Consider the following 26,578-nt stretch of genomic DNA (forward strand, 5'->3'; position numbering starts at 1 on the left):
TACACAACCAAAAATATCTTCATTATGAAATTTAGATGTTAGATATCAATGATCTTGATCAACAACAAAACGCAAATTAAGGGTGAACATTGACCTGTCAGCAACATAACGGCACACAAATAACAAGAAATTTAATGGTCACTTTACTATTTTCATTGTCTAACAAATGCATATAACGTTTGGAATGCCCACCATCTTCTCCTGACATTTTGTAAACTCGTTAAAGCCCGAAGATGACGGATATGTTTTGTTATTTTAGTGGAAATCACAGACCTTCAATCCCTGTAGATTCAGTTCACAGTACCTATTTAGTGGATTCACTGTTTCTCTCGTCCTTGATATTAACAAAGTACAGCTGTTGAACCAAAATGTAAACAATTTTTGATTTAATGATATACTATTTATTCTATCATTTTCTTATTACTGTGTCAACATGATGACTACATTCAGTAAATTTGAGACAGGTGTTACCCATGTAAGAGGACGAAGTCCCTGTAAAACATATTTAAATATATCACGGAATCAAAAATACTGTTCATCTCAACTGGGGACGACCCTTTAATATACTTTGGGCTCGAGAATTTTGTCAGGTAAAGCCACCCAAAAATGTATCTCTGTAAATAACCACAGTTAGTGTTGTAGTATGTTCATTATTATCCTGTCTTGGATAAGATTGTTTTCCCCCGTTTATATAAGGCCAGATTATTCACTTTTATTATATACGTTGACTTACCATTTACCGTTAATAAAATTTTAAAAAAATCAATCCGATATTTATATTTAATTAATTTGATCTAAGTAAATGGACACCTCAGTCAGACACAGTTGAAACTCATTCATAATTTGATGTAGAAGTTGACAATGAGGGTTGGTCTTCATTTCAGGTATTTAGAAAATATATGAAAATATGATTTCTAATTTACTTCAAATTGAAAACATCCTCCTATTCAACATCTCCTGTCGTCTTAACAACCAATCGTCAGACTCGAATTTTCCTAAATATAAAAAGATATCTAAAACCAATCTAACAAACTTTACTCAATTTGTTACATACAATAAAAATGAAAAGAAAAGCTTTTAGCTATTTGAATATGTCAATTATTAGTATTTTTAAAGGCAATAATAATGTATATTTGTTTAATAGCTGATGTTTATGAACATAGCGGACGACCAATCAATCTCCGATAAAATAATATTTAAACACAAGACAAGACAAATAGACATGATAAATAGACAAGACATTGAAATTCCTAATTTTAATCTAACATTGTACTTATTAACCCCGCCACATCCTATATATATAGATGAAGGAAGATGAGATATAAAGTACGGTCTTCAACACGGAGACTTGGCTCACACCGCACATCAAGCTATAAATAAAAGCAACAGTAGTATACCGCTGTTCGAAATTCATAAATCGATTGAGAAAAAACAAATCCGGGCTACAAACTAAAACTGAGGGAAACGAATCAAATATAAGAGAACTACGACACAACAGAGACACATCAAAATGTAACACACACAGAAACGAACTATGATATAACAATTGCCATTTTCCTGACTTGGTACAGGGCATTTTAAGAATAAAAATGGTTGGTTGAACATGGTTTTGTGGCATGCCGAAAATGACTAGTGTGAAAACATGCTAACAGGAAAATCAAGGTCCAATTGATGTGAATAAATAGACACGAACAATACTTTTGGACCACATTAACAAACGACTTCCGCTAAACATCATGTTCTTGACTCATGACAGATGCAAAACAAATGCAGCAGGTTTTAATATCTAAATATAGAATCCAACCTTAACCCCTACCTGAATCAATTACATCACAACACAGAAAGACATACAATAAAATATCAATTAAAATGGCTTAACTCAATCAAAAGAAATATTAACAAAAACAACTTGAAATGAACATGTTTTTGGCACATTCCCTATTCTATTACATCTCTATAACCAACGGTTACATCTCTTTTGTATATTATTCAGATATGGTTATCAAAGTCATTTCTTCTCGGTTCTAAATCTGTTTTTTTCATTTTTTTATATTAAATATTTTCCCTGAATATTTTTTTTCTTCAATTTCATAGTAATTAGGGTCAAAAAAGAATGTTGACTGCTGTAGCTCTATTTCGAACATTTTACTTATTATGTCTATTTTTTTTGTTCACACATTATTGTCAAAAATATGGAATTTTATGCGACTGACAAACGAGTGAGATGTTTAGCTAGCTATAAACCCAGGTTATATCCACCATTTGTTACATAAGAAAACGCCTGTACCAAGTCAGGAGTATTTGTCATCCATTCGTTTAATGTGTTTGATCTTTTGATTTTGCCATTTGCCTAGGGACTATCCGTTTTAAAATTTCCTTTGAGTTCGGTATTTTTGTGATTAACTTGTCTGTGAAAAGTAAAGTTAAGGTATATTTATGTATTTTCGTGATATAAATTTTCAGGACTGTCAGACTTTCGAATTCAAATTTCGCGCCGTAAAATATTAGAATAAACTTATTAATAATATTCCCGTCTGAATACTTCGGATATCTTTTTTGAAGATGGCACTTTATTTGATCCATGAATGTGAACATTGTGTAAATTTCATTCTTTACTACATTTAATCACATACTACTAAGAATCATATTTACCATACAAAAAATACGTATTATAACAAAAATGTTGTTAACACATATCTTTAATTTGGAAAAAAATATATAATATAGGATTTGAATTATTTATTCTTCAATTGTGATGTTAATCATTTTTAATACAGTTTTGTTTTAGTTATCTTTCTTGTTTCGTGTATTAACCATTTTAGCGTTCAATTTACGATTGTCGGTCACTTTTTACTTTAAACTTGAGCGAATGATCCAGGATTGGGATTCATATCAGCCATGGACTAATGTGACGGGAACATAAAGTAAATATGATAACAAAATTAAGAAGGGAAATGGGAAACATGTCAAAGAGACACCTACCTGACCAAAGATAGACAACAGCCGAAGTCCACCAATGAGTCTTCAACACAACGAGAAAGTCCCGCACACGGAGGTGGTCCTGAACGGCTCCTAAATAAATGTGTGTACTAGTTCAGAAAAAATGGACGTCACTCTTAACTGTAATCTGTCACTGTAGACGCGTCTGGCGTACTAAATTATAATCCTGGTAACTAATCTCCAAAACACACAAATGAACCAAAATTTAAAATAAAACATTACAAGACTAACAAATGCTTGTTGCTATTGACTTGGGACAGGAGCAAAGATGCGGCGGTGTTAAACATGTTTTGTGATATTTCAACCCTCGCGATTTACCTAAAGCAAATATAGAATAAAGGAACACATAGCAATACGCAAGTGAAACTCAGTAAACAATAATGTCTATTTCAATACTAAATTTAATTGTACAGTAAACCAAGATGTCAATTCTTTTTTTTTATCAAAATTTGGTATTTCTCATAAACAGCTGGTATAAAAAGATGACATAAATTGATATAGTCAAAAGTTAGCATATCAACCTTCTTAGTTTCACAAAAGAAATCAGCACGTGCTGATTGAGTTAATATATACTAAATCTGTTTTCTGTCATTCTTTTCAAATGTGTAAATTCAGGAACAAAGGATCGTTACACAGAACATGTTTTAAATCTGGGGCTTGAACACGATAAGTATATCGGAGTAGTGGTTTACTTTCGAACACATGGACATCGCCCACCATCGTTGCCATTGGCTGTGAAATAATAAAAAATCCAGTTTTATTCGGATATTTATCCTCTTTTGAACATTCACATAAGTAAAAATGCTGATATTCACTAAGGACTTCTTTCAAAGTATCATACTTCAAGTTAAATTCACCACCTATTAAAATGTAAACTGGTTTTCCTACCATAAACATATCCACAAGGGTAAGCATATCTTTAAGAATCCTTTTTCTTTTTTCCATATCTGCATAAGCTGGACCACTCCATGATATGAAAAGAAATCTAAAATCGTTGCTCAACATCTGAAGTTGTGCTACACATAATCTCGGCATTACTTCATTTTCGGTGCTTAAAACACCAGTTTTCTCCAATTCTTCACAAAGAACATTGACTTCTCTTCTTAATGTAGCACAACCACTTGTTTCAAAAAGTTGAGTTCGGAACAGAATTGCAGCCTGCTTACTGCCGAGGCACCCAAATTTTGGATATCGCCCTGTCCTTGGAAGAAAGCTATCAATGTTGATGTCTGATTCTTGAATAAGGACAATGCTAGCTTTAGTATCCAATATAATTTCTCGTCTGGCCTGTTTTCTTGTTCCGATGATGTCCAAATCTCTGTTAACCTTGGCTGAGTGTTTTCCGCTTGCATTCATTATCAATACAGTTGCCATCATGCAATTTAGCTTTGAACAAAAAATTAAGCAGTGATTATTACCTTTCGGGTACTGTTTATCAGGTTTTCAATTAAGACATATATGTTAAATTTTTGCTCAATTAATACAATATTTTGATATGTTTGCTGTCATATATATTCATGTTTAATAATTCGTTTGTACAATGATGATCTCGTTTAGCTACTGTATAGATATAGTGCATAACTGTTATTTAGAACAATTTGTAATGTCTAAATGTGAAATTATATATCACTTCATAATCTATCCGTGACTACTGTGAATACTAAACTTGAAATTGATAGTTAGTATATTTATGTCGATATTATACAGAAAACGCGAAGACAATTGATATCATATAAAAACGAAAAATTACGCATTTTGGAAAATCTATTGTACATTAAAATTTTAAACTATGTGATATTCATATGATCTCCAATGATAAAAAGTAAATTAAAAACCAATTACGAATTACAAATAAATTCCAAACGGACAATCCCTTAACAAATCGCAAACAGCAAATGCTCAAACACATAAAAAAAAGGGATAGACCATCTATGATGTCTTAATTACAAATGCATTTACTAGACCCTTACATTAATCAATGTCTCTTGTACTATAAGGCTACTTTATATATATATATATATATTTATATAAGTGCCTATAAATAGCAGAACATGATTTTCATCATTTTTTAAATATTTTAAACATTCTTATATTTACATACTAAATAGTGTGTTCAAATTACATTCTCGTACGGTCCGACCCTACGCGTACGGTCGGACGGTATGAGTATACGCGTACGGTTCAGTATTTGTTAATTTAAAACAAGCGTTTATCACAATTTTTTTTTTAGTTTTACAAATTGTTTTTTATAATTTATTACAAATAGATAGATAAAATGAACAAACGAACAATTGAAATTCAGTATTTGTTTTATTGTATATCTGAATCCTATTTTGGTACTCTCGCCCAAGGTGACACAATTCAAGTAACGTAATATTTTTCACATTTTCATGTATGCAGTTATGCATGTTCCTTTGCATTTGCATGTTTTGGTAAAGCTAAATATTCTAAAACAAATGTCCTCCCACATTATGTTTAGTTCCGATATCTTCAATTTCAGTGATCATAGTTCAATTAATGTACTACTCATCCACATGCTTAATACAAGAGATTGACAGATTTAATTAGCGTGAAGTTTTAAAAAAAAGTTAAAATATAAAATTTTTGTTTCAATTACAATTGAACTTTTTTATATTAATTTGATAGTTAAGTTATGTTTATCTACTATATGCATTTGTATCTAATAAACTTGACCAACTTTTAAATATTAGTCAGACCGTACGCGTACGGTCCGACCGTATGAGTATTTTGAAAAAGTACGCATACGGTCCAGACCGTACGCGTACGGTCCAAATACTCATACAGTCTGGAACATATATATTTAATGACTGAATAAAAAGTCAACGATTTATCTTACAGGGCGATGGAACATGTAATAGGATTCTGTACACTACAAAATATAATATATAACAATTCAAAAAGGGTACAACATCACCATTAAATATAATATATATTATAATATATCATATTTTATATCAAATAATATAAAATTTTGTTTTCTATGTTGTGTTTTGTGTACTATTATTTGTCTCTTTTAGCAATGGTGTTGTAAGTTTCTATTTATGTGTTTGAATGTCTTTCTGGTATTTTTCGTCTCCCTTTTTATAATAAACATAAAATAATGATGGATTATACCTATAGATATTTTACAGAATTCTAGTCTCAAATGTCTTATAATGTTCTTACAATAAATTCGCATTATAAATTTGACAGTTGAACATAACATTAGAGACATGGTGCAAAAATTAATATTCCAATTATTTTAAGAGGTTCACAACATACTAGTACAACATTCCAACTTTTATAGATAGTGCAATTAATGTACTTTTGTCAAATAGAAAACTTTATTTTATATACGAATAAACCAAATACGTGCTTTAAAAATTAAAATATCATAAATCAAACACAAAATAAATTGAATATTAAGAATATTAACAGAATAACTATATACGATACTCACTTAAAAAATCGATCGCTTCGTTTTAAAAATAATAAAGAATTGTATTACGTGTCATGCTTTCAGTCATTTGTATAACATAATGCCTTAACTCTATTGTTTTAAATAAAAATCAAAAAGTTAAAACAGTGAAACAATATCTTCATGGTTTGATAACTTAAAAAAACCTCAGTGAACTACTGATTTCACATGATATAATTAATGACAGAGCGAACATGTCATACGATATAAATTTAAACATAACTTACAGTCACTGAAAGCTTAATTTCAACTAATCGATATGGCATGAATTACTATATATATATATACTTTATATATCAATATATCTTATGCATATTTCCCCTGCGATCTAGATATTTTGTTATAGATTTATTAAAGATACAAAGTTTATTATTCTGTAGAATGTCACGATATATTTGCGAGAAGGACTTGGTAATTAATAACCTTCATCATTTGTCTTCAAGACCAACAATTTGGCAAAAAAATAATAAGTTATTGGTGAGCTCAAAGCTTAAAAGAGGGACGAAAGATACCAAAGGGACAGTCAATCTCATAAATCTAAAACAAACTGACAACGTCATGGCTAAAAATGAAAAAGACCAAACAGAAAAACAATAGTACACATGACACAACATAGAAAACTAAAGAATAAACAACACGAACCCCACCAAAGTTCTTAATAAATCCATAATGCTCTTCTACTTTAACTTTATTTGCCCCTTTTTAATGTATTGACTGGAGTGTCACTTATGAGTCTTTAAAATAAGTGTCTATTAACGCACGTCTGACGTTACTACTGGTACAAATGGTTTCTTTATGTAAAACCGCTTGAACGATGCAACGGCTGGTGGAGGTTCTCTCCATAATGATACCACAAACCCGGTAGTCAGCAAGTTGGTGCTAAAATGAACTTTCACGGTATTGTTATCATTATAAAACTTTGATTTTTTGGAAAAAATTAATGTTTTCCAACAGGAATGGATTATCTCATCTGTTTTTAAAATATGTTTTGGTTAGCAATGCTGATCAACTTCATACTATATTTATTTAGCCTGTTTAATTTTTTTTGACGGATAAGTCTTTTTAGAACCAAACACATATCTGGTGTACTTAATTCGAATACTTCTATTTAAATTGAAATACATTCATTGCAGCATTGTTTCAGTCACTTACATAATTTTTAATTCAAGAAACTGAAATTCCTTATGTATTTATCCAGGAATAGATCACCTAAGCTGTTTTTAGCAAAACCATTCAGAAATTTGGATCGTCAATGCTCTTCAACTTCGTACTTTATTATGTCCTTTTACACAAATTTTTGATTCGAGCGTTAATGATGAGTCTTTTGAAGACGTTATGCACGTTTGCCGAACAAAATGTTATCCTGATATATCATGATGAGTTTATATAATGTGGATTTTTCGATAAATCGTGTATGGAAACATTCAGATATAAAGTTTCAAAATTAAAACAATTGTGTTTGTTTTATAAATATAACTGTCACATACATAGGAAGGTAAATAGTACCAATGGGGCTATTTCAAATCCATAATTGAAGAGAACCAGTCAAAACCCAGGCAAGAAACGAAAAACGATATATATATATATAGGACACTAAAGTGCGATAGTCTACGCTGAAGTTCGATGGTGTCTTATGCTGAAGTTCGATGGTGTCTTACGCTAAAGTGCGATGGTCTATGCTGAAGTTCGATTGTGTCTTACGCTAAAGTGCGATGGTCTACTCTGAAGTTCGATGGTGTCTTACGCTAAAGTGCGATGGTTGTTTGTTCGTTAAAGTACGATGGTATATCACGCTAAAGTGCGATGGACCAAAAGGGTAAGATTTGAGGGATTAAAACATCGAGGTTAATAATGTTTTGCGAAAGCTAGTTTGCAAAGGTATAACATATTGATAGGCTTTATAATTTACCGGTAGTCGTAAGTGATTGTTTCTAAATTTAGAAGACCGACCACGTTATAATTGCTAAAAAGGTAATTTATGTGTCGCAAAATATTATATTTCATGTAAAATGATTTTTTAACAATTCGGAGAGTATTGAATCTTTAGATATTTGGTGTAAATAGCCTTTCTCACTAATATGACAACCTCCTTTACAGTCGATATTGAAAATTACAAAATTAATACAAAATTTGTTCATTGTCGAATTATGCAATATTTATAAGTATAAGCATTAATTTAAATGCTGGAGACAGGCAACGTTCGCCGAGCTTTCTCCTTTTTGTAGCGAGAACAAATACATGTTTTATTTTCCTACATTGTACAGTACAAACTAATGATTTAGCAGAAAATTTATAATTCACGCATGAAGACATGTATATAATTTAGAATGGAAATTCTTTTTTACCGACATTACTTTTCATGAAAATCGACACCATTTTAACGAGGATTGAAAAGAAAACTGCCAATTAACAATGATTCAAATGTATCCGTTCGCTTCAAGTAGAAGCCGGATAGGTATGCGTTTACTGTTTTGTATTTATCATGTTTATATACTAGTAAAATGGTGGAGGGTAGGATACAAGTCCTTCTTACAGCACTCGAATAAATTAAACATTGCGCTTCAGCCGACAAAGAACGGTTGAATTGAAATCAATTACTGGTAAGTCATGGACATTTGGTGTAAAATCTTTAATCAAATATTCCTAATCTATCTTCCGGCATGTTAATTTTTGGTTTGTATAAACGACTGTTAACGTCATTATCAAACTACGTTTCTAACGTCTATATTTTTTGCTGACCATCGGACTTTAGAGTATGGAAGCATCGCACTTTAGCGTGACCTTCGTACTTTAGCGTCCCCGTCGCACTTTAGAGTCCTACATATATATATGTATAAACAACACTCTACACGATGCAACGGCTGGTGGAGGTTCTCTCCATAATGATACCACAAACCCGGTAGTCAGCAAGTTGGTGCTAAAATGAACTTTCACGGTATTGTTATCATTATAAAACTTTGATTTTTTGGAAAAAAATAATGTTTTCCAACAGGAATGGATTATCTCATCTGTTTTTAAAATATGCTTTGGTTAGCAATGCTGATCAACTTCATACTATATTTATTTAGCCTGTTTAATTTTTTTTGACGGATAAGTCTTTTTAGAACCAAACACATATCTGGTGTACTTAATTCGAATACTTCTATTTAAATTGAAATACATTCATTGCAGCATTGTTTCAGTCACTTACATAATTTTTAATTCAAGAAACTGAAATTCCTTATGTATTTATCCAGGAATAGATCACCTAAGCTGTTTTTAGCAAAACCATTCAGAAATTTTGATCGTCAATGCTCTTCAACTTCGTACTTTATTTTGTCCTTTTACACAAATTTTTGATTCGAGCGTTAATGATGAGTCTTTTGAAGACGTTATGCACGTTTGCCGAACAAAATGTTATCCTGATATATCATGATGAGTTTATATAATGTGGATTTTTCGATAAATCGTGTATGGAAACATTCAGATATAAAGTTTCAAAATTAAAACAATTGTGTTTGTTTTATAAATATAACTGTCACATGCATAGGAAGGTATATAGTACCAATGGGGCTATTTCAAATCCATAATTGAAGAGAACCAGTCAAAACCCAGGCAAGAAACGAAAAACGATATATATATATATAGGACACTAAAGTGCGATAGTCTACGCTGAAGTTCGATGGTGTCTTACGCTGAAGTTCGATGGTGTCTTACGCTAAAGTGCGATGGTCTATGCTGAAGTTCGATTGTGTCTTACGCTAAAGTGCGATGGTCTACTCTGAAGTTCGATGGTGTCTTACGCTAAAGTGCGATGGTTGTTTGTTCGTTAAAGTACGATGGTATATCACGCTAAAGTGCGATGGACCAAAAGGGTAAGATTTGAGGGATTAAAACATCGAGGTTAATAATGTTTTGCGAAAGCTAGTTTGCAAAGGTATAACATATTGATAGGCTTTATAATTTACCGGTAGTCTTAAGTGATTGTTTCTAAATTTAGAAGACCGACCACGTTATAATTGCTAAAAAGGTAATTTATGTGTCGCAAAATATTATATTTCATGTAAAATGATTTTTTAACAATTCGGAGAGTATTGAATCTTTAGATATTTGGTGTAAATAGCCTTTCTCACTAATATGACAACCTCCTTTACAGTCGATATTGAAAATTACAAAATTAATACAAAATTTGTTCATTGTCGAATTATGCAATATTTATAAGTATAAGCATTAATTTAAATGCTGGAGACAGGCAATGTTCGCCGAGCTTTCTCCTTTTTGTAGCGAGAACAAATACATGTTTTATTTTCCTACATTGTACAGTACAAACTAATGATTTAGCAGAAAATTTATAATTCACGCATGAAAACATGTATAAAATTTAGAATGGAAATTCTTTTTTACCGACATTACTTTTCATGAAAATCGACACCATTTTAACGAGGATTGAAAAGAAAACTGCCAATTAACAATGATTCAAATGTATCCGTTCGCTTCAAGTAGAAGCCGGATAGGTATGCGTTTACTGTTTTGTATTTATCATGTTTATATACTAGTAAAATGGTCGAGGGTAGGATACAAGTCCTTCTTACAGCACTCGAATAAATTAAACATTGCGCTTCAGCCGACAAAGAACGGTTGAATTGAAATCAATTACTGGTAAGTCATGAACATTTGGTGTAAAATCTTTAATCAAATATTCCTAATCTATCTTCCGGCATGTTAATTTTTGGTTTGTATAAACGACTGTTAACGTCATTATCAAACTACGTTTCTAACGTCTATATATTTTGCTGACCATCGGACTTTAGAGTATGGAAGCATCGCACTTTAGCGTGACCTTCGTACTTTAGCGTCCCCGTCGCACTTTAGAGTCCTACATATATATATGTATAAACAACACTCTACAAAACACAACATAAAACTCTCTAATCTGAGTAACTAAAACCCATTCATAAATCCAGCGGTGATATCAGGTACTTTGAAAGAACAAATAGTCCAAACTCCGCAAGTGGCATCTGTCGTGTTGATCATGGTAAGTAAACAATTACTGATAATGTTTTTTCGATGATGTCCAATTCGAAATCACATTGTTGGCTTTATTTTTGACATGGTGTTGTTTATTGGAATAATTTTACCCCTTTACATTTTCTCTCTTTTTAATGATGTATCCGATCCGTCCTTTACTGTTATTTCAACGGCTTCCAATGAATATATTTACTGTGCACGTGTTTGATACAAAAAGAGAATGAGGCATACAACATTTGTATATAATACGCAGCCTTAGAGTAATTTGGTTTACATATTTTTATAATTTTTTTACAATATGTTACAAGTTGAATTCATAACACATATTAACATACAGTAACTCGAATGTTTTGATCAGTGTTATCATAGTAGTCATCTTCTGAGTCTTGCAGTGCTTTCTCAACGCATGCGTATAAGTCACTTGTATCAACATGCAAAATGGGTTCACTGAGTTTTCGACCTTGGTCAGGCAAACTATATGTGTCCGAAAGTCTGACATCACTATTTTGCTGATTGTGCGATGGCTTTCGTAGCCTTGTATCTAGACTTCCAGTATAAGTTATGTCAATTGGTTGACCTTGGGGTTTTGCAGACGGGTGGCATTGTGCACGAACATTATGAATAATATAACTTGTATCTCCATATGATCTTTCGGAATACGGATGAATATTCCTCACTTCCGGTTGTCGTTGACGCTGTTGGCTTCCATTGTTCTTTCGTCTCCAGGAATTAGTAGGAAAGCCATCCCTACTTATTACATAGTTCTGTTGTAAAATTCTTTGTGTTGTTCGAAATGGTGATTCTTGAGCATCACATGGGATTTCATAAAGGACCTCTGGTTCTGAGGGTGGTGCGTGATTACCATTTGTGTCATTTGCATATCGCAAAATAGGATTTTCCATTCCTTTTGGATATCGCACCGTCTTGAATTCGGTTGTTCTCGACCTGCATCTGCGGAAGAATAAAAAAAAACTCTTTTTATTTTAAGCGAAAATGTAAAACTATGAAGTAGTCTAAAACTATTCTATGAAGTAATTAATGATAGTTTATCAAATTATTGTATATGTAAGACTGAGCAATGATACATCATTCCTGTCACTAGACTTATACATGACTTTTATGTAATTTGAATTGCTGGTCATACATGTATCTGACCTTAAACATAAAAGTTTGGGTTGTATGAAAGTGATACAGCGCAGTAGACAATGGAATGCTTATCATTCTGAATAAGCTTAGCTAATCTTCGGTTTCAGGATGCTGCTAAATAAAAAATCTTTTCGCTGACTTTCTTTAAAAACTTTTTATTTGTCAAGATTATTTTTGATTTCCTTTTATATATTTTTGGGGGTATCGCAATTTTTTTCAGTCTTCGAACGTTGTAACATAATGCAATTTCGGTTTATTCTGAAACTGCATTATCTATGAATTGCAATTTGCAATTTCACCAAAAACAAAATCAGAGACAAGACGAGAAAAATGACTTTATTCGAAATCGTATTGATATAAAATTAGATAAAGAGGCTTCAAATTGCAGTGATGAAAACAAAAAATTGTTGACACAGAAATATGTCTCGTCTTTATTTAATTTTGAAAGTATAAAAGAAATTTGAATGACAATACTTTAACAATTCAACTATGCGAATCATTTTAAATCAATAAAACATTAGCCATGGACAGGTTTATGTGGCACACACTATTTACACACAAAGACAGAACCATGTTATGCGTGAATTTTGCGATATCTGAATTATCAAGGTAACCTTCGTATAATCCATTTTTCATTGCAATATTTTAAAAAGTTGTATATTTTCTTGGATTTTCGTGTATTTTTTGCATCTTCAATTACTTAGTGTATGCAGTTTGTTATGGTCTTATACTAGTAATATAATCATTCGTGTTGTATTAAATATGATTCAGAAACAAACAACAAGCGCTTATAATAAGTTGTTTCAACGGCGCCACCGTTGTTCGCTATATTCGCTTGTGAAAAAAGTATGTAAAATAAAATACTAAACCCAAGAAAAATTCAAAACGGAAAGTCATTTATCAAGTATGAAAATCAAAAGATCAAACGAATCTCTGTCATATTCTTGAATGGTATAGTAGTTATCAAAGGTACCAGGATTATAATTAAATACGCGTTTCGTTTACATAAGACGCTCATATCAAATAAGTTATAAAGACAAACAAGTGGAAAGTTGAAGAAATAGTGACTTGTTTAAACTTGGTTTAGAAGGTACAGAAACATCTATTATACTCTTTTATTATTATCGCATTAAGTTCTATTATATTGTCAATAATACGTGAGCAAAACAAACAGACACAATAGTTAATTATGTCAAAAAATTGGGAATAGTAGTCAAGGTTAATATTCTTCATCACTATAAAACAAACAGCTAAGACGTCAACAAAGATAAAAAAAATGGCTTTTACACAATTTATAGACAAATTAACGTACATGAAAGACAAACATACAAAAATGACAATGGCATAATAACACATAACGGGATGTATAAACACCGAGCCACGCTAAGTATACTACCAAAATTGTACTAAAGAGTAAAGGTTAAAATGAACAAAGATATATAGCACGTAATTAAGACAACTAACAATGTAAGAACCTAGAATCTATTTCAATACTGTCATATATTTTTGTGACGTTGATATGGAATATTTATCAACAATGTTTTGGTATCTTCCGTTTGCTTTTTTTTTTTTTTAGAAAAAGAACGTGAGGTTCTTTGACATTAACCTGGCGCAACAACTATCTGCTCAGCCAATGGTTATGTTTAATAAAGCCTGAGTCGGAACAACCAAATGCGTTACGAAATGTATCTCCAATATGAAGGTAAATAAAGGCAACAGTAGTATACCGCTGTTCAAAACTCATAAATCCATGGACAAAAAAATTGGTATGTTATAACTGCTGCTAAGGTGGCTGAACGGGACCAAATAAGAAAAGAAACATCGTCAATGTATATTTGATTGCTAAATTGAATGATCTGGCTTCCTTGGTCTTCTTGTTTTTGACTAGAGTCTGCAGAAACTAAGACTCATATAAAAAGGAGAAGAGGTCGGTCGGCAAGGAGAGGTAGATAAGATAAACAAATGTAAAAAGAAGTGCACATACATAAAAAGATGTTTAATCAAAAATGCCTCTTAAACAGTTTTAGCTTGTATAGATCTTGAAATTTATTGAAAGATGAGAAAAAAACGAAGGTCTAGAAATGGAAAGGTCTGTTCCTTTCCTGATTTTTTCATTTAAAGCATAATCAATTACTGATCAGCTCAGTTTTTATTGAAAACATTCATCAATTGATACGGATTATCGTACTTTTTTTTAAACTGCATGAATTTGATGTATACAATTAACTTACCAAACTGTTTTCATATTAATGGTCAATATTCTGACATTTCACAATTTATTATTCTAAATGCCGTTGCAAGGTTTCGTTATAAAAAACTAATAATACAACTTTCTATCTGTAGAAGAAAAAAATATTTAGCACAATCGTTTGTCGGATATATAAACATCTGCTTATTTGACGACTGTGTGAGATGTGTTTGCATTTTTTTTCATTATCATGATCCGAACTTATGGAAATCAAATGAGCAATCAAACACGTTGACGTCAGAAAATTGCAAAAATAGTAGTGAGAACTGTGATATAATAATTTCAAAATGGATCTTACCATACATGGTTCTTTATTTTATTTCCAGAAACAAAAAAGATTAATAGTTTTAATGTGTATAGTTCTGTATTTCTGATGGGCAAACAACTTTGTAAAAATGTAAAATGCTTACCAAATCTTTACAATCTACTTTTAAAAGGCCTATCAAAAAGCTGTGTACTTGATCGGTTCAAACAATGTTTTAGTGTATTTCTAATTGTGTGACCAACGCAACTAAGGCATAAAGATGTCTTTAAATTACATTTTTCTGGATATTGGTAGATTCAAAGTATCATTATCTTATTTTTCTTTGTTTGTTCGGGTGAGCTTATTAAAATAGGACATTCCTATCTGAAACTAAAAATGTGTTGAAAGTAAAAAAAGAAAAAACTGATGATATGAATTCCTTGAGAGCAGAACTTGCTTCTGAAATAACCATTACCAGGTACGATCTGTGAGTTTGGAAATCCAAGCCAATAGGCGTTAAAAAGACAACCTACACCGTTGAGGGTCATTTATGCGTAATGAAGTTTAAAACTTAGGTTCAGCAACATTTCGTTACGATTCAAAAAAATAATTCACTTAAAAAAATAATGGTGTTCACTATCTTTCAAATGCTAATCAATTCATAATGTTGATTATGTTCAACGATGCAAAATGTTGAAATATGAACAATCTACAATTTGTATTGCAATGTCTTAAAAAGGTATTTAAAAGATATAAATTATCCGTGAATATAGGTAAATTTTTATTTGGTTAATTGTAGTCGGTTCAAACAGTTTACTGATTTTGACCATGTTAAAGAATCGGGAATACATCTTTTGAATATCAATCTATAATGGTAATGCCTTACACATATTAGTATAACAACTCATCATAGATACCAGGATTAACATTTTGTATTCCGCCAGATGCACGTTTGGTCTACAAAAGACTCATCAGTGACGGTCGAACATAAAAATGTTAAGAAAGCCAAATAGATATAACATTATAAGACGTACCTTTTGCCAACGTATATTATTATACAAAGTGAAAATACAAATCCCATGCCTGCTGCTACCCCTATTGCAAGATACATTACTGTAAATATAAAAGAAAAAGCATTTTAAGATAGTTTTTCAATTCTACAATTTATGTACTGGTATCAAGATTGTTCTATGCGGCAATTGCAATTATTTTTTAATAAAGCCTTGACTCTGAACGATGTAGCGCGGATTTTTGTTTAAATCTTCTAGATCTCTGGATGTTTTTCGAACTTTCATTGTTGTGATTCTGTGTCCAGTTGATAGTTGTCAAACGTAAATTCTACTCACATAGAACATTGTTATCAAAGATACCAGGATTATAATTTAGTATACCAGACGCGCGTTTAGTCTACTTAAGACTCATCTGTGACGCTCATATCAAAATATTTATCAAGCCAAACAAGTACAAAGTTGAAGAGCATTGATGATCTAAAATTCCAACATTAGTGAAGTATTATAAAAGTAGTTATATTATAAGCTCAGGTAGAAACAGAAAAACGGGCAGTCAAAAGGAACTGAATTTTCATCTTTAAAGTAACATATTCACTCAAAAGGCTTTAAATTAAAATTGGTTGCATTTACTATGATACAAATGGAATGATGTGTACTCAAGCCGGAGTGAAAATAAAGGGAATTGCATTTTCTTCAACAACAGTGAAAACAAAAAAATAATTGCATGTACTCTGAAATTGAGCGATTTTCCCTCGATATGATAACGCATCGCATGTTTTTTCGTCTAAAGAGTTTGGGATATAAAACATAGCAAACATAAACACGTTATTCATTATCAACTTGTGTATGTCGAATATTACGTTATTTTGTATTATATATCTCATGATACACAAAAAGTCAAAGATCATATGTACCTGACTTATACAAGAATGTCTGATAATCCTCCGTGTTCTCTAAAGTATTTTGATCACTCGAGTTTGAGGCGTTTCGGCTTTTTCTAATCAGTATTTCCGAGTCCATATATGGTGTCATATTTTGTGACCTCCTTGTTGTATCTTCGTAACTTTGTATTGAGTCCGAATGTTGGAATTTGTGTGCTTCACTATCCCTAATGTCTGAAAATTGATAATATGTAAAATTGTTGTTTAAATATGACAACTTGTTTGCATTGATATCAAAATATTTAGAACATGCAACCCTCTATATGTATAGTGACGAAACGCTTGTAGCGATGGAACTATTCATGTGTTTTTTTAGTTTAATTTTTTTTTATCTAACCCCAATTTCGGATCAAGAATTCTTTTCGAAAATATTTTATGAAGCTAACAGAGAAGTCTATGCGAAAAATGACTCTCCAATGTTATTCTACTTGTGAACTATAGTTATGTTATGGTTTTATTTAGTTTGATTGAGGTTCTGTCATTTACTGATGACGGGATAATCTTTGGTTTACTTTTTAAACGGGAACTGTTGTAATAGACTATTGTTTTATCAGGCTGTATTATCTAGAGTCTAGTAGGAAAAGTTCGTAAAGAAAATAAACTAAAGCATATGTTCAGTACAACCACGTGAACAGAACATCTGGTGATGGAATTTTGAGTTTCCAAAGGTACAAATGTACCGTCCAACTATTGTTAGTAGCCTTTGGTTCAGTATTAGCATGAATCAAAGAATATATTTTTATCAAAATTTGGCGCTATGTGCACTGTTCTGCTTAGGCCAAGTTCAATGATATAAATGATTGTAAAATTTGTTTTGTTTTTACATTTGCTTTCGGAAATGTGGGGTTGATAGTGCAATTTATATATGGTGTTCGCATGCAAAATATAACAAAATATATTTCTACAAATAAATAACGATAATTTGCTTACCATACTGACATATAAAAGGTCTTTTCTGTGAGCAAGAAGAAGGCACAAGACCAAGTGAACTATCCACATTAGACAAAGCGACACACTTATCATTGTCAGCAAATGTTTTACGATGACGGAATAAACTGGAAGATATTGGTAATCCTAGAAAAAAGATTATTAGATATTTTAACTTTTTGCAGGTTACTTGCATTTTTTTTCATTTCTCAAAAAGCGATGTACCACCTTTCTGCCTGGTATTTGAGCTAGGGATATCTTGTGAATACTTGATTAGTAATGGGCTAGTATTGCACTTACTATAAGTAAGCGTGCAAGTATTTTATAAATTTAAAATGTATTGACTGTATGGTATTTTGAATATTGTATTAGTTATGGTGGAATTTAAAGAATTAATGAAGATACCTAATACGAATTTCGAAAACGACAATGACCAAAGGAACTGGAAACTCATTGTGTCCGTGTAAATTGGACTATGGTGGATAGTTGTCTCGTTTACCATTATTGCACATCTCCTTACTTTTACATGGAAAGATAAACAAGACCATGTGTGACAAATATGTTAAGCACATGTCATCTCAATCATGATATTACCGGAAAATTTTCTTCTGCACATTTATGTTTACTTATATAATTTAATTATAATGTCATTACATGTGTCTAATTGATAGTATGTAAAGACTATTCCAAAGTTATTCCGTTTAAGGGAACATGTGACAAGAGATCTGACTTATTTATCTGTTCTTCAAGATTTGTACAGTTGATAATTTGATTATGCAAAATTATTATACATAACAGCTGAAGATTATTTAAATATCGTAACTTCAAATTTATTAATATTACCATTGATCCATTCCCATCTACGAGAACGTTTTAATCCAATCCAATATTCTCCTGGTGGAAGCAGACTTATATCCTTGTTATCATACATCATAGTTACGTCAACTATAGCAGTTGTACCATTAAGTAGACGACAACCTTCCATTGACGCTTGCCATGTATCAGGTTGAATGGACGATCTTAGACAGTGTTTCTTTACACCACATGCTTCGTGGTCCTCTGTTAAAATATTTAACATTAGTGACTACTTGTCTAACATCATCTCAACGTTGTGTAACGTAGTTGATTGTAAATAACCTCATCAAAGGTAACATAAGGAAATTGTGTATGCCTCTACAAAAGACTCTTTTAACAGTGACATTGGAATTAAAAAAAAGTGTCAAACCCAATGCACGAAGTTGAATACCTTTGAAAAACATAAATATTTAAAGATATAAAAATCACGATTTCAATACTTCTCACACTTAACTTAAATCTATGGTGAAAATATTCGTTGTTGGTAACAGCTCGTTACGGTATTTCTCAAACTCTTTTATAAACAGTATATATTTGATCCATTCATAGAAAATGTTTGTCGTCACGGAAACACCTAAATGAATATACCTACCAAAATGGCAGATATATCTCATTCTCATGTTGCAGGAGGAAGTCAGCCATAGTAAATCATTCTGACCGTGTTGTTTCCTAATGTAAACACATTCGAATTTGTCATTAGGCTCATTGGCCCCCCATAACACAGCCTTGTTGTCTGTAAAATCAAAAGAAACCATATTCTATCAAAACAAATAAGGATAGTATGATAAGATCTCACCAAATCATTTGTCTAATTTCTTCACTCTTGGGTTACAGAATGATATTTTTTTTAAAACTGGAATAAAGATTTAATATTTAAAGGGGCACTAGCTGTTGAATTCATGTTCACCAATTTAAATCAAATTCTCATATTTGATTTATTTCAATGTGAAACATTTATCTAAACTCCAAAAAGTCTAACATAAACAATTAACAGGACACAGGCATAAAAATACGAAGCTTCATTTCGTGTGTATTTTAGTCTAGATGCCATCTAATTAACTATCGAGTTGACCTCCAACGTCAATCGATTACCATATAAGCTATGTAACATAAATATAGATATAAATAGAGTAAACAAACTCGTGCTGTTGGATTTTTCTATTTCTTTTTTAATTTCATAACATAAAAAAAATTGAAAAATAAATGATTATCACCATGTTTACCTGTATAAGAAAGAGTAAATTATTTGATTGACTGAATCGATCCCCTACAGTTGACATTCTTTTCCTTTAAATAACTTTACAAATACAATCCGAGTGTTATACATCTCAAGGTATGGGGTTAAATTAAATTTCACATGAATACGAATTCAATGAGGTCGAATTATTCACTTGAAAGTGGATAATTCATAATCAATAATGTTTAGCTTATTTTGACATATAAACCGTACTTGATGCTAAAAGTGAATTTTTATTTCACTATTTCCATTTTTTCATTAATGATTGAGCAAAACAATATATATATTAAATTTTTTATATATCACGTAGATAGTGCTCCTTTAAAAAAAGGAAAAATATCTACATGATGGCAAATTTAATTAGCATCTCTTAAGGGGGTACCTAACACCTTCACTAAAATAAATTTGGCTCGTTTAATATTCATAAAATTTTGACAAAGTATTTACTTTGACCCTTTGACAAAAATATAAGAATTTTTAAAAATTTGAACCAGCCTTTTTATCAGAAAAATTGCACTGGTTATATAGCAGATTGACAAACACTGATTTTGATCATTGAGAGGCTTAATTATCCCTGAACAACACAACGTAATTAAGACGTTCAGCAGATTTTACAGAGTTATCTCCCTGTAGTGTTAGGTGCCCCCTTTAACGTGAACAAGAAAGACGAACGATTCTCGAAACGCTATGAAGATTACATTGTAATTGTCTTTGATGTTCAAATGTTAGAGCATTAGTAGCATTGCACTTTTAAATATTATAAATTTTTATACATTGAATTTGTTTTAACTTAAAGGATTAGACTTGAACATTACTTAGCATATGCAGAAAATGAGATAAAATTGCAAGCTCTATCGTTCAAACGCAAAGAAACCTACCAACGTGATACAGAACGTTAGGTAATAGATAGAACTCACATCTTAAAAAAAACTAGCTTCGAATTAGTTTTAAATCTTTATGGTATTGGCATCTTGACTAAAATACATACTGAGATTGTACATGGATACTCCTTTCGGTCCTCCACAGAGTTCGGATGGATTCCCATCACACATTACATCACAATGGTCGTCTATGGTACGACTAAAATTTCGCAAGTTTTCTTCACATAAACAATAAAAACTCTGTCGGAAACAATTGAAATGCTTATCAACTATTAAACAAAAAACATAGTTAAACTAACCTATATATAGATATATACTAATAGAATATAATTTTATTACAGACCAAACATAGAATTTTAACATTATTAGCCATAAATGATATCAAAACAGCCGAAACAAGTATTCGATGGTAAAGATATTGCGTTTAAAGGGAATAATAGTAAACATCGAAGAACGTAGTTCGGAATATGACAACCACTCTATTTTTTCCTTTTGTGAATATCGTTGATGGTAAAGTAATAGACCACTTTCGAGTTCATCCGTCACCGGAAAAAACTCGTCAATTATACGCGCCTTTATCATCGTCATTTGTGCGTTTAGGGGCGTCGTCACTTCCTTCCAATGTTGAGCGAGTGGTTGGAAAACTATAATTCTATATTGTACGAATTATTCGGCAAATTGAATTCTCAAAATTGACAATCAACACTGCTGTCATTAGGTAAATGTCAGTAAGTACCTACAGAGCAACCATTATTTCTAGTTTATCCTGCACAAAGACGATCACTAACACGCTTGATGAACGTAAATAGTGCAGGGATACAGGCGAGCCCCTCTATCTGGTAAATGACGTCATAAAGGCGTGTATAATTGACGAGTTTCTGCCGGTGACGGATGAACTCGAAAGTGGTCTATTCTTTTTACTGTATATTATGTCATGTGTGTAATGCTTTTCTGATTTAGTTTTATATAAATTTTTGATGTTGTACTCTGCAGGGGACCTTGAACATTTTGATAGATCTCAACTAAGGAAGTTGATGAAAAAAATACACTTCATAAAAAAGTGACACTTAGTGATTTGACCTGTATTTTTGTTTAGCTGTTTATGAGCGGATGTAGATTAAAACATCAAGATTGCAAGCTGATCTGATGAACCCACGGACACACTAATATGTCCTTATATTAACATGATGAACACTAATTTAAAACTGCAACTTAATATCAAAAGTCTCGTATTAACAGGTGGCGATACTAATGATTTGCAACTTGAACAGGTCCCTTTAATGGCAATATACTTCGTTATTTAATCTGCTTTAAGAAGCATTTGAATGTTAGTACTGACTGGTGATATCTGCTGATTATTACAAAACTGAGAACCCTATCCTTTCCAAGATATTTTCTGAAAACGGACCGATTATAAAAAAAGGAATCGTCTTTGCAGAATGATACTACAAAATGGCATGGTTTCACCACTATGCAAAATAAATCTGAAAAAATATCCAAATTTGTTCGCAAAGCAAAAAGTTTAAAACGATCCAAAGGAAAATATCCAAAGTCATAGATGAAAACAACCGACGATATCCTGGCAGAAAAGAAAAACAACAAAAATATAACAACACTGTACAAAACATTACATTTAAAACTAAAGCCTCAGCAACATGTAGACATTCTGTAGGCGATCACATAATCAAAATGAAAGACAGTTATACAAAAATTACCATAGCCCAATAACACATTGGCAGGATATATAGATTCTGTGCCACGCCAAAAGGATATTACCAAAAATAGATTAACCAGTAAAGGTTTAAAATATTCCAAGTTATATAAAAAGGACACTATAACACGCCATTCAAATGATAACATCAGGTCATAAAAATATCTACTTCAAGGCCATCATGTAATATTTTTGAGGTTGATATGGAATATTTATCACTATGACTTAGTATTTTTTTATGAAGGAAAATACTTCATTGACATAGCCCTGGTTCGTCAACTTTCTATTCAGACTCTTGATGTGAAATATTTATCACTATGACTTAGTATTTTTTTATTAACTTTGGTTTAAAGAAAAAGGAAGATACTTCATTGGCATAACCCTGGTTCGTCAACTTTCTGTTCAGACTCTGGTGACATTGTATATAGTCAGGTAGCAGCTGCAAGCTCTTTAATATCGAATGAGTTGGATATGTATATCCAATATGGTGAAGTTGGTGTATTGCTGCTATGGTTGTTGTTTTTTTTTTGGGGGGGGGATTGATAATTGTATATCCTTTGTCATAGATTCTTGAACTTATATAATCGCTTATGACTGAATTTTGGTCAATCTTAAAGACAATTTCTTTGTAGAATATGCAGATGAGATGGTGATGGATATTATTGTTATATTGTTCACTATATCGCTGTTGGTTAGTAGGTATCTTTTTGATACGCTGTTGCAGTTTCACGTGGTCTGCCTGTATATGTTCACAATAATCAAATGAATCGCATTTTTGTTCTTGATAAAATTTACTTTAAAACATACTAACTAGGTTTTTATCCCGAATTTTTAGGATTTCGAGGAAAGCTTAAAATATTAGTTTTCATTTGTAATCGATAATAAACTGCGTATATAAAAGACAATCTCGTCTATATTTCATTTTTCATTTTTTTATTCTGTGTCTGAAATTCCTTGACCAGTTTGACTAAGAGACAAATTGAATGATAGATACCTCAGAAAATATTGTCCGACACTGCACTGAAGCATAAAGTTAGTTCAAATGAAATTATATCGGAAGTGAGAAAGAGAGAACATATTTGATCTATAAAAACCTAACGAAACTGCTCCTTCATAAGTTTCTCCACCTAGCGGTTCTTGGAGTTGCTTTAAGCAAACATAACAGAGAAATATCTAGTCGTTACTGATACTCACAACAAATAAACACAGCAATAAGAAAGACATAGGCGTTATTAATATGTACAAATCGTTTCCTCTTTTGAAAATAATAGTAAGCTATAATAGAAAATTATTGATAGAGAGAGAGGTGTTCAATTTATAAATAAGAAGCCATCTCTGATGTTTGTGTTATGGTACTTAATATATGTGATAAGCTTTGGGTGGAACAAACGTTCAAAATGAAATATTTGGCTAAGTAATTACACAGTAAAGGATGTGAATAGAAAATTTCATATTCGTCCACTTTTAAAGTTGACTTAAGTAAAACTCACTTTAAGTCCAATTACACCCTTCCACTTGCATTGCTTGAAACACTTTTCTGCTGACAAATTCTGAATAGCATGACCTCCCAGTATAAACGATGGTCTGTAACATCTCCTATGAAATATCAGCGGTGCTAAAGGGATTTCTGCGTCTATATAAAGATATTTGTAAAATAACATAAACATAATTATCTCTTAGTTTGGATATATTTTTGAGCATCATCTAAAAAATACTCAACGCTAAGTGTGTATCAAACATTTAATCGGTTGGGGTATGCCCGATAGATTCAGATTTTTTATTTATTGTCCATGATATAATGATATGTTGTGATATATCGTAATGTTGATTTTCTGTCTCATTCACGTATACCTATGCATCCATTTGTATGTTTATGTTTGGACGGATGCAATGTGGATAAATATTGTTAAATAAAGGCAACAGTAGTATACCGCTGTTCAAAACTCGTAAATCTATGGACAAAAAACAAAAGTGGGATAACAAACTAAAACCGAGGGAAACGCATTAAATATAAGAGGAGAACAACGACACAACATTACAATGTAACACACACACAGAGACGAAAGATACCAAAGGGATAGTCATACTCATAAGTAGGAAACGAACTGATAATATGGTGTCAATTTGGAGATATATATTGTATTTGCAGGTGCTGATGGAATGTAACAACAATTTTCTTCCATAGACACTTCTATATGGAGTAAGCCTCTCATGAATAAATGAACAAGTCGACAAGAAGAGGAGCACATTTAGTTCCCAAAATGCTGATTGTTTTTTGAAAAACACGTAACAACTATATGTTGTCGATTTAGAAATTTAGTTTTAGAAAAAAAATAGTTTGGATTAGAGTGATTTTTTTTTTGACACAGTGCAATTTATCCCAAGATATTCTTTGGTCATGAAAACTGAAACATATTAATTCAGCATGCACATGTGCACCATTGGATATTTCGACTTAATGTTATGAATACTCAAATGCATCTAGTTCATACCTTTTCCTTTAGTTTTGGTAATCCAATTAAATCCTTTGTCATTCAGCAAGCCTCCTACCCATAGTCCATTGCTACTTTTCCAACTGGAAGGTATAAGATTCATGCTATATACATGAGCAAGATGACCATTGTTCAGGTAACAATACCTTTGGCTATCCTCCCAGGATTTACCTTCCTTCACAACTTGGTAAATACTAGTTGTATAATCTTAAAAAAGGGAAACAGAGCATTATATGAACATACACACACCCACATCTTTCGTGTCTTTTAAGGATCACCGATGTTAGATTTTCATAACTGAAGTAAATTGCATAAATAATGTTTATTGCCTCTAAATTACGAGACATTAGGTCCATTCACTTTATTTTGCAATACTTGCATTCGAAAAATATATATTTTGGAGGGGAAATGCATGTTTAAAATTTGTCAGAAAGGTATTCGAATTGAACTTACTAAAATGTAATAAATAGAAGGGTTTGTCGGACAAGTGCCTACAGATAACTAAGCAATTGTAAATATCCTAAAGCCACACAAGCCTCATAGAAGAGCAATACTACTCTAAAGCATCACTATAACTTTATGACCTCATAACGTTTAGATCTGTTTAGAAAGTCTTTAACACGACGAGTGACACATGTGGAACAGGATCTGCTTACCCTTCCGGAGCACCTGAGATCACACCAAGTTTTTGGTGGGGTTCGTGTTACTTATTCTTTAGTTTTCTATATTGTGTCATGTGTACTATAATTGTTCGTCAGTTTGTCTTTTTTATTTTTCGCCATGGTGTTGTCAGTTTTTTTTCGATTTATGAGTTTGACTGTCCCTCTGGTATTTTTCGTCCCTCTTTTATATCATGTTAAAATGCAAATTTTCATCAATACATGTGTAGTATGAATTATTCATTGTCATTTTTATGTTCAATTAGAAAAAAATAACAGTATAGAAAACATATGAAAGTGCCACTTAAAGTGAGATACATGTATATTCAAAGAAAATAAGCAAATACTCACGAAAAGTTATAAAGAATAAAATCCAAGCAAACATTCTTAAGTAAGAACGTAAGTGAAATAAATTATATATCAAATAAATGAATTTCACATTGAAAGGAGAACGGAAATATAACATCAAAAATATTAACTAATTGGAGGATGTTGTACTTATATTAAAGTGGCATTGTTCAACAAAAAGATCAAATATTACTGCACCTTACTATTCCAGCGTGTGTAATTCTCGATTTTTAGATATATGCTTAAATATGGAGAAACGACTGAACGCTAACGAGATAGAATCTTTGGAACCAAAAATTATTGGCATAAAAATCTTTATCAAAGAGGGCGAAAGATATCAATTGACAAAAAGTCTATGCAACCTTTCAAGCGCAAATCGCGTTGAATCTATCTA

The 26,578-nt window shown here is 31.7% G+C and overlaps 1 protein-coding gene across 1 annotated transcript; it reads right to left on the minus strand.

The window, feature by feature from the left end:
* Positions 1-11,749: 11,749 nt before the first annotated feature.
* Positions 11,750-26,289, minus strand: LOC134707077 (uncharacterized). Its single transcript, XM_063566568.1, has 10 exons — positions 26,188-26,289; positions 25,178-25,384; positions 24,176-24,318; positions 21,082-21,214; positions 19,449-19,589; positions 18,845-19,060; positions 18,005-18,148; positions 17,048-17,248; positions 16,158-16,236; positions 11,750-12,436 (listed from the first exon to the last, which is right to left on the minus strand). The coding sequence occupies exons 1-10, from the start codon at positions 26,219-26,221 to the stop codon at positions 11,812-11,814; spliced, it is 1,923 nt and encodes a 640-aa protein (XP_063422638.1). The 5' UTR covers positions 26,222-26,289; the 3' UTR covers positions 11,750-11,811.
* Between the last annotated feature and the right edge of the window lie 289 nt (positions 26,290-26,578).

The sequence above is a fragment of the Mytilus trossulus genome, chromosome 2 (genome assembly GCF_036588685.1).
Source record: "Mytilus trossulus isolate FHL-02 chromosome 2, PNRI_Mtr1.1.1.hap1, whole genome shotgun sequence".
Taxonomy (NCBI): domain Eukaryota; kingdom Metazoa; phylum Mollusca; class Bivalvia; order Mytilida; family Mytilidae; genus Mytilus; species Mytilus trossulus.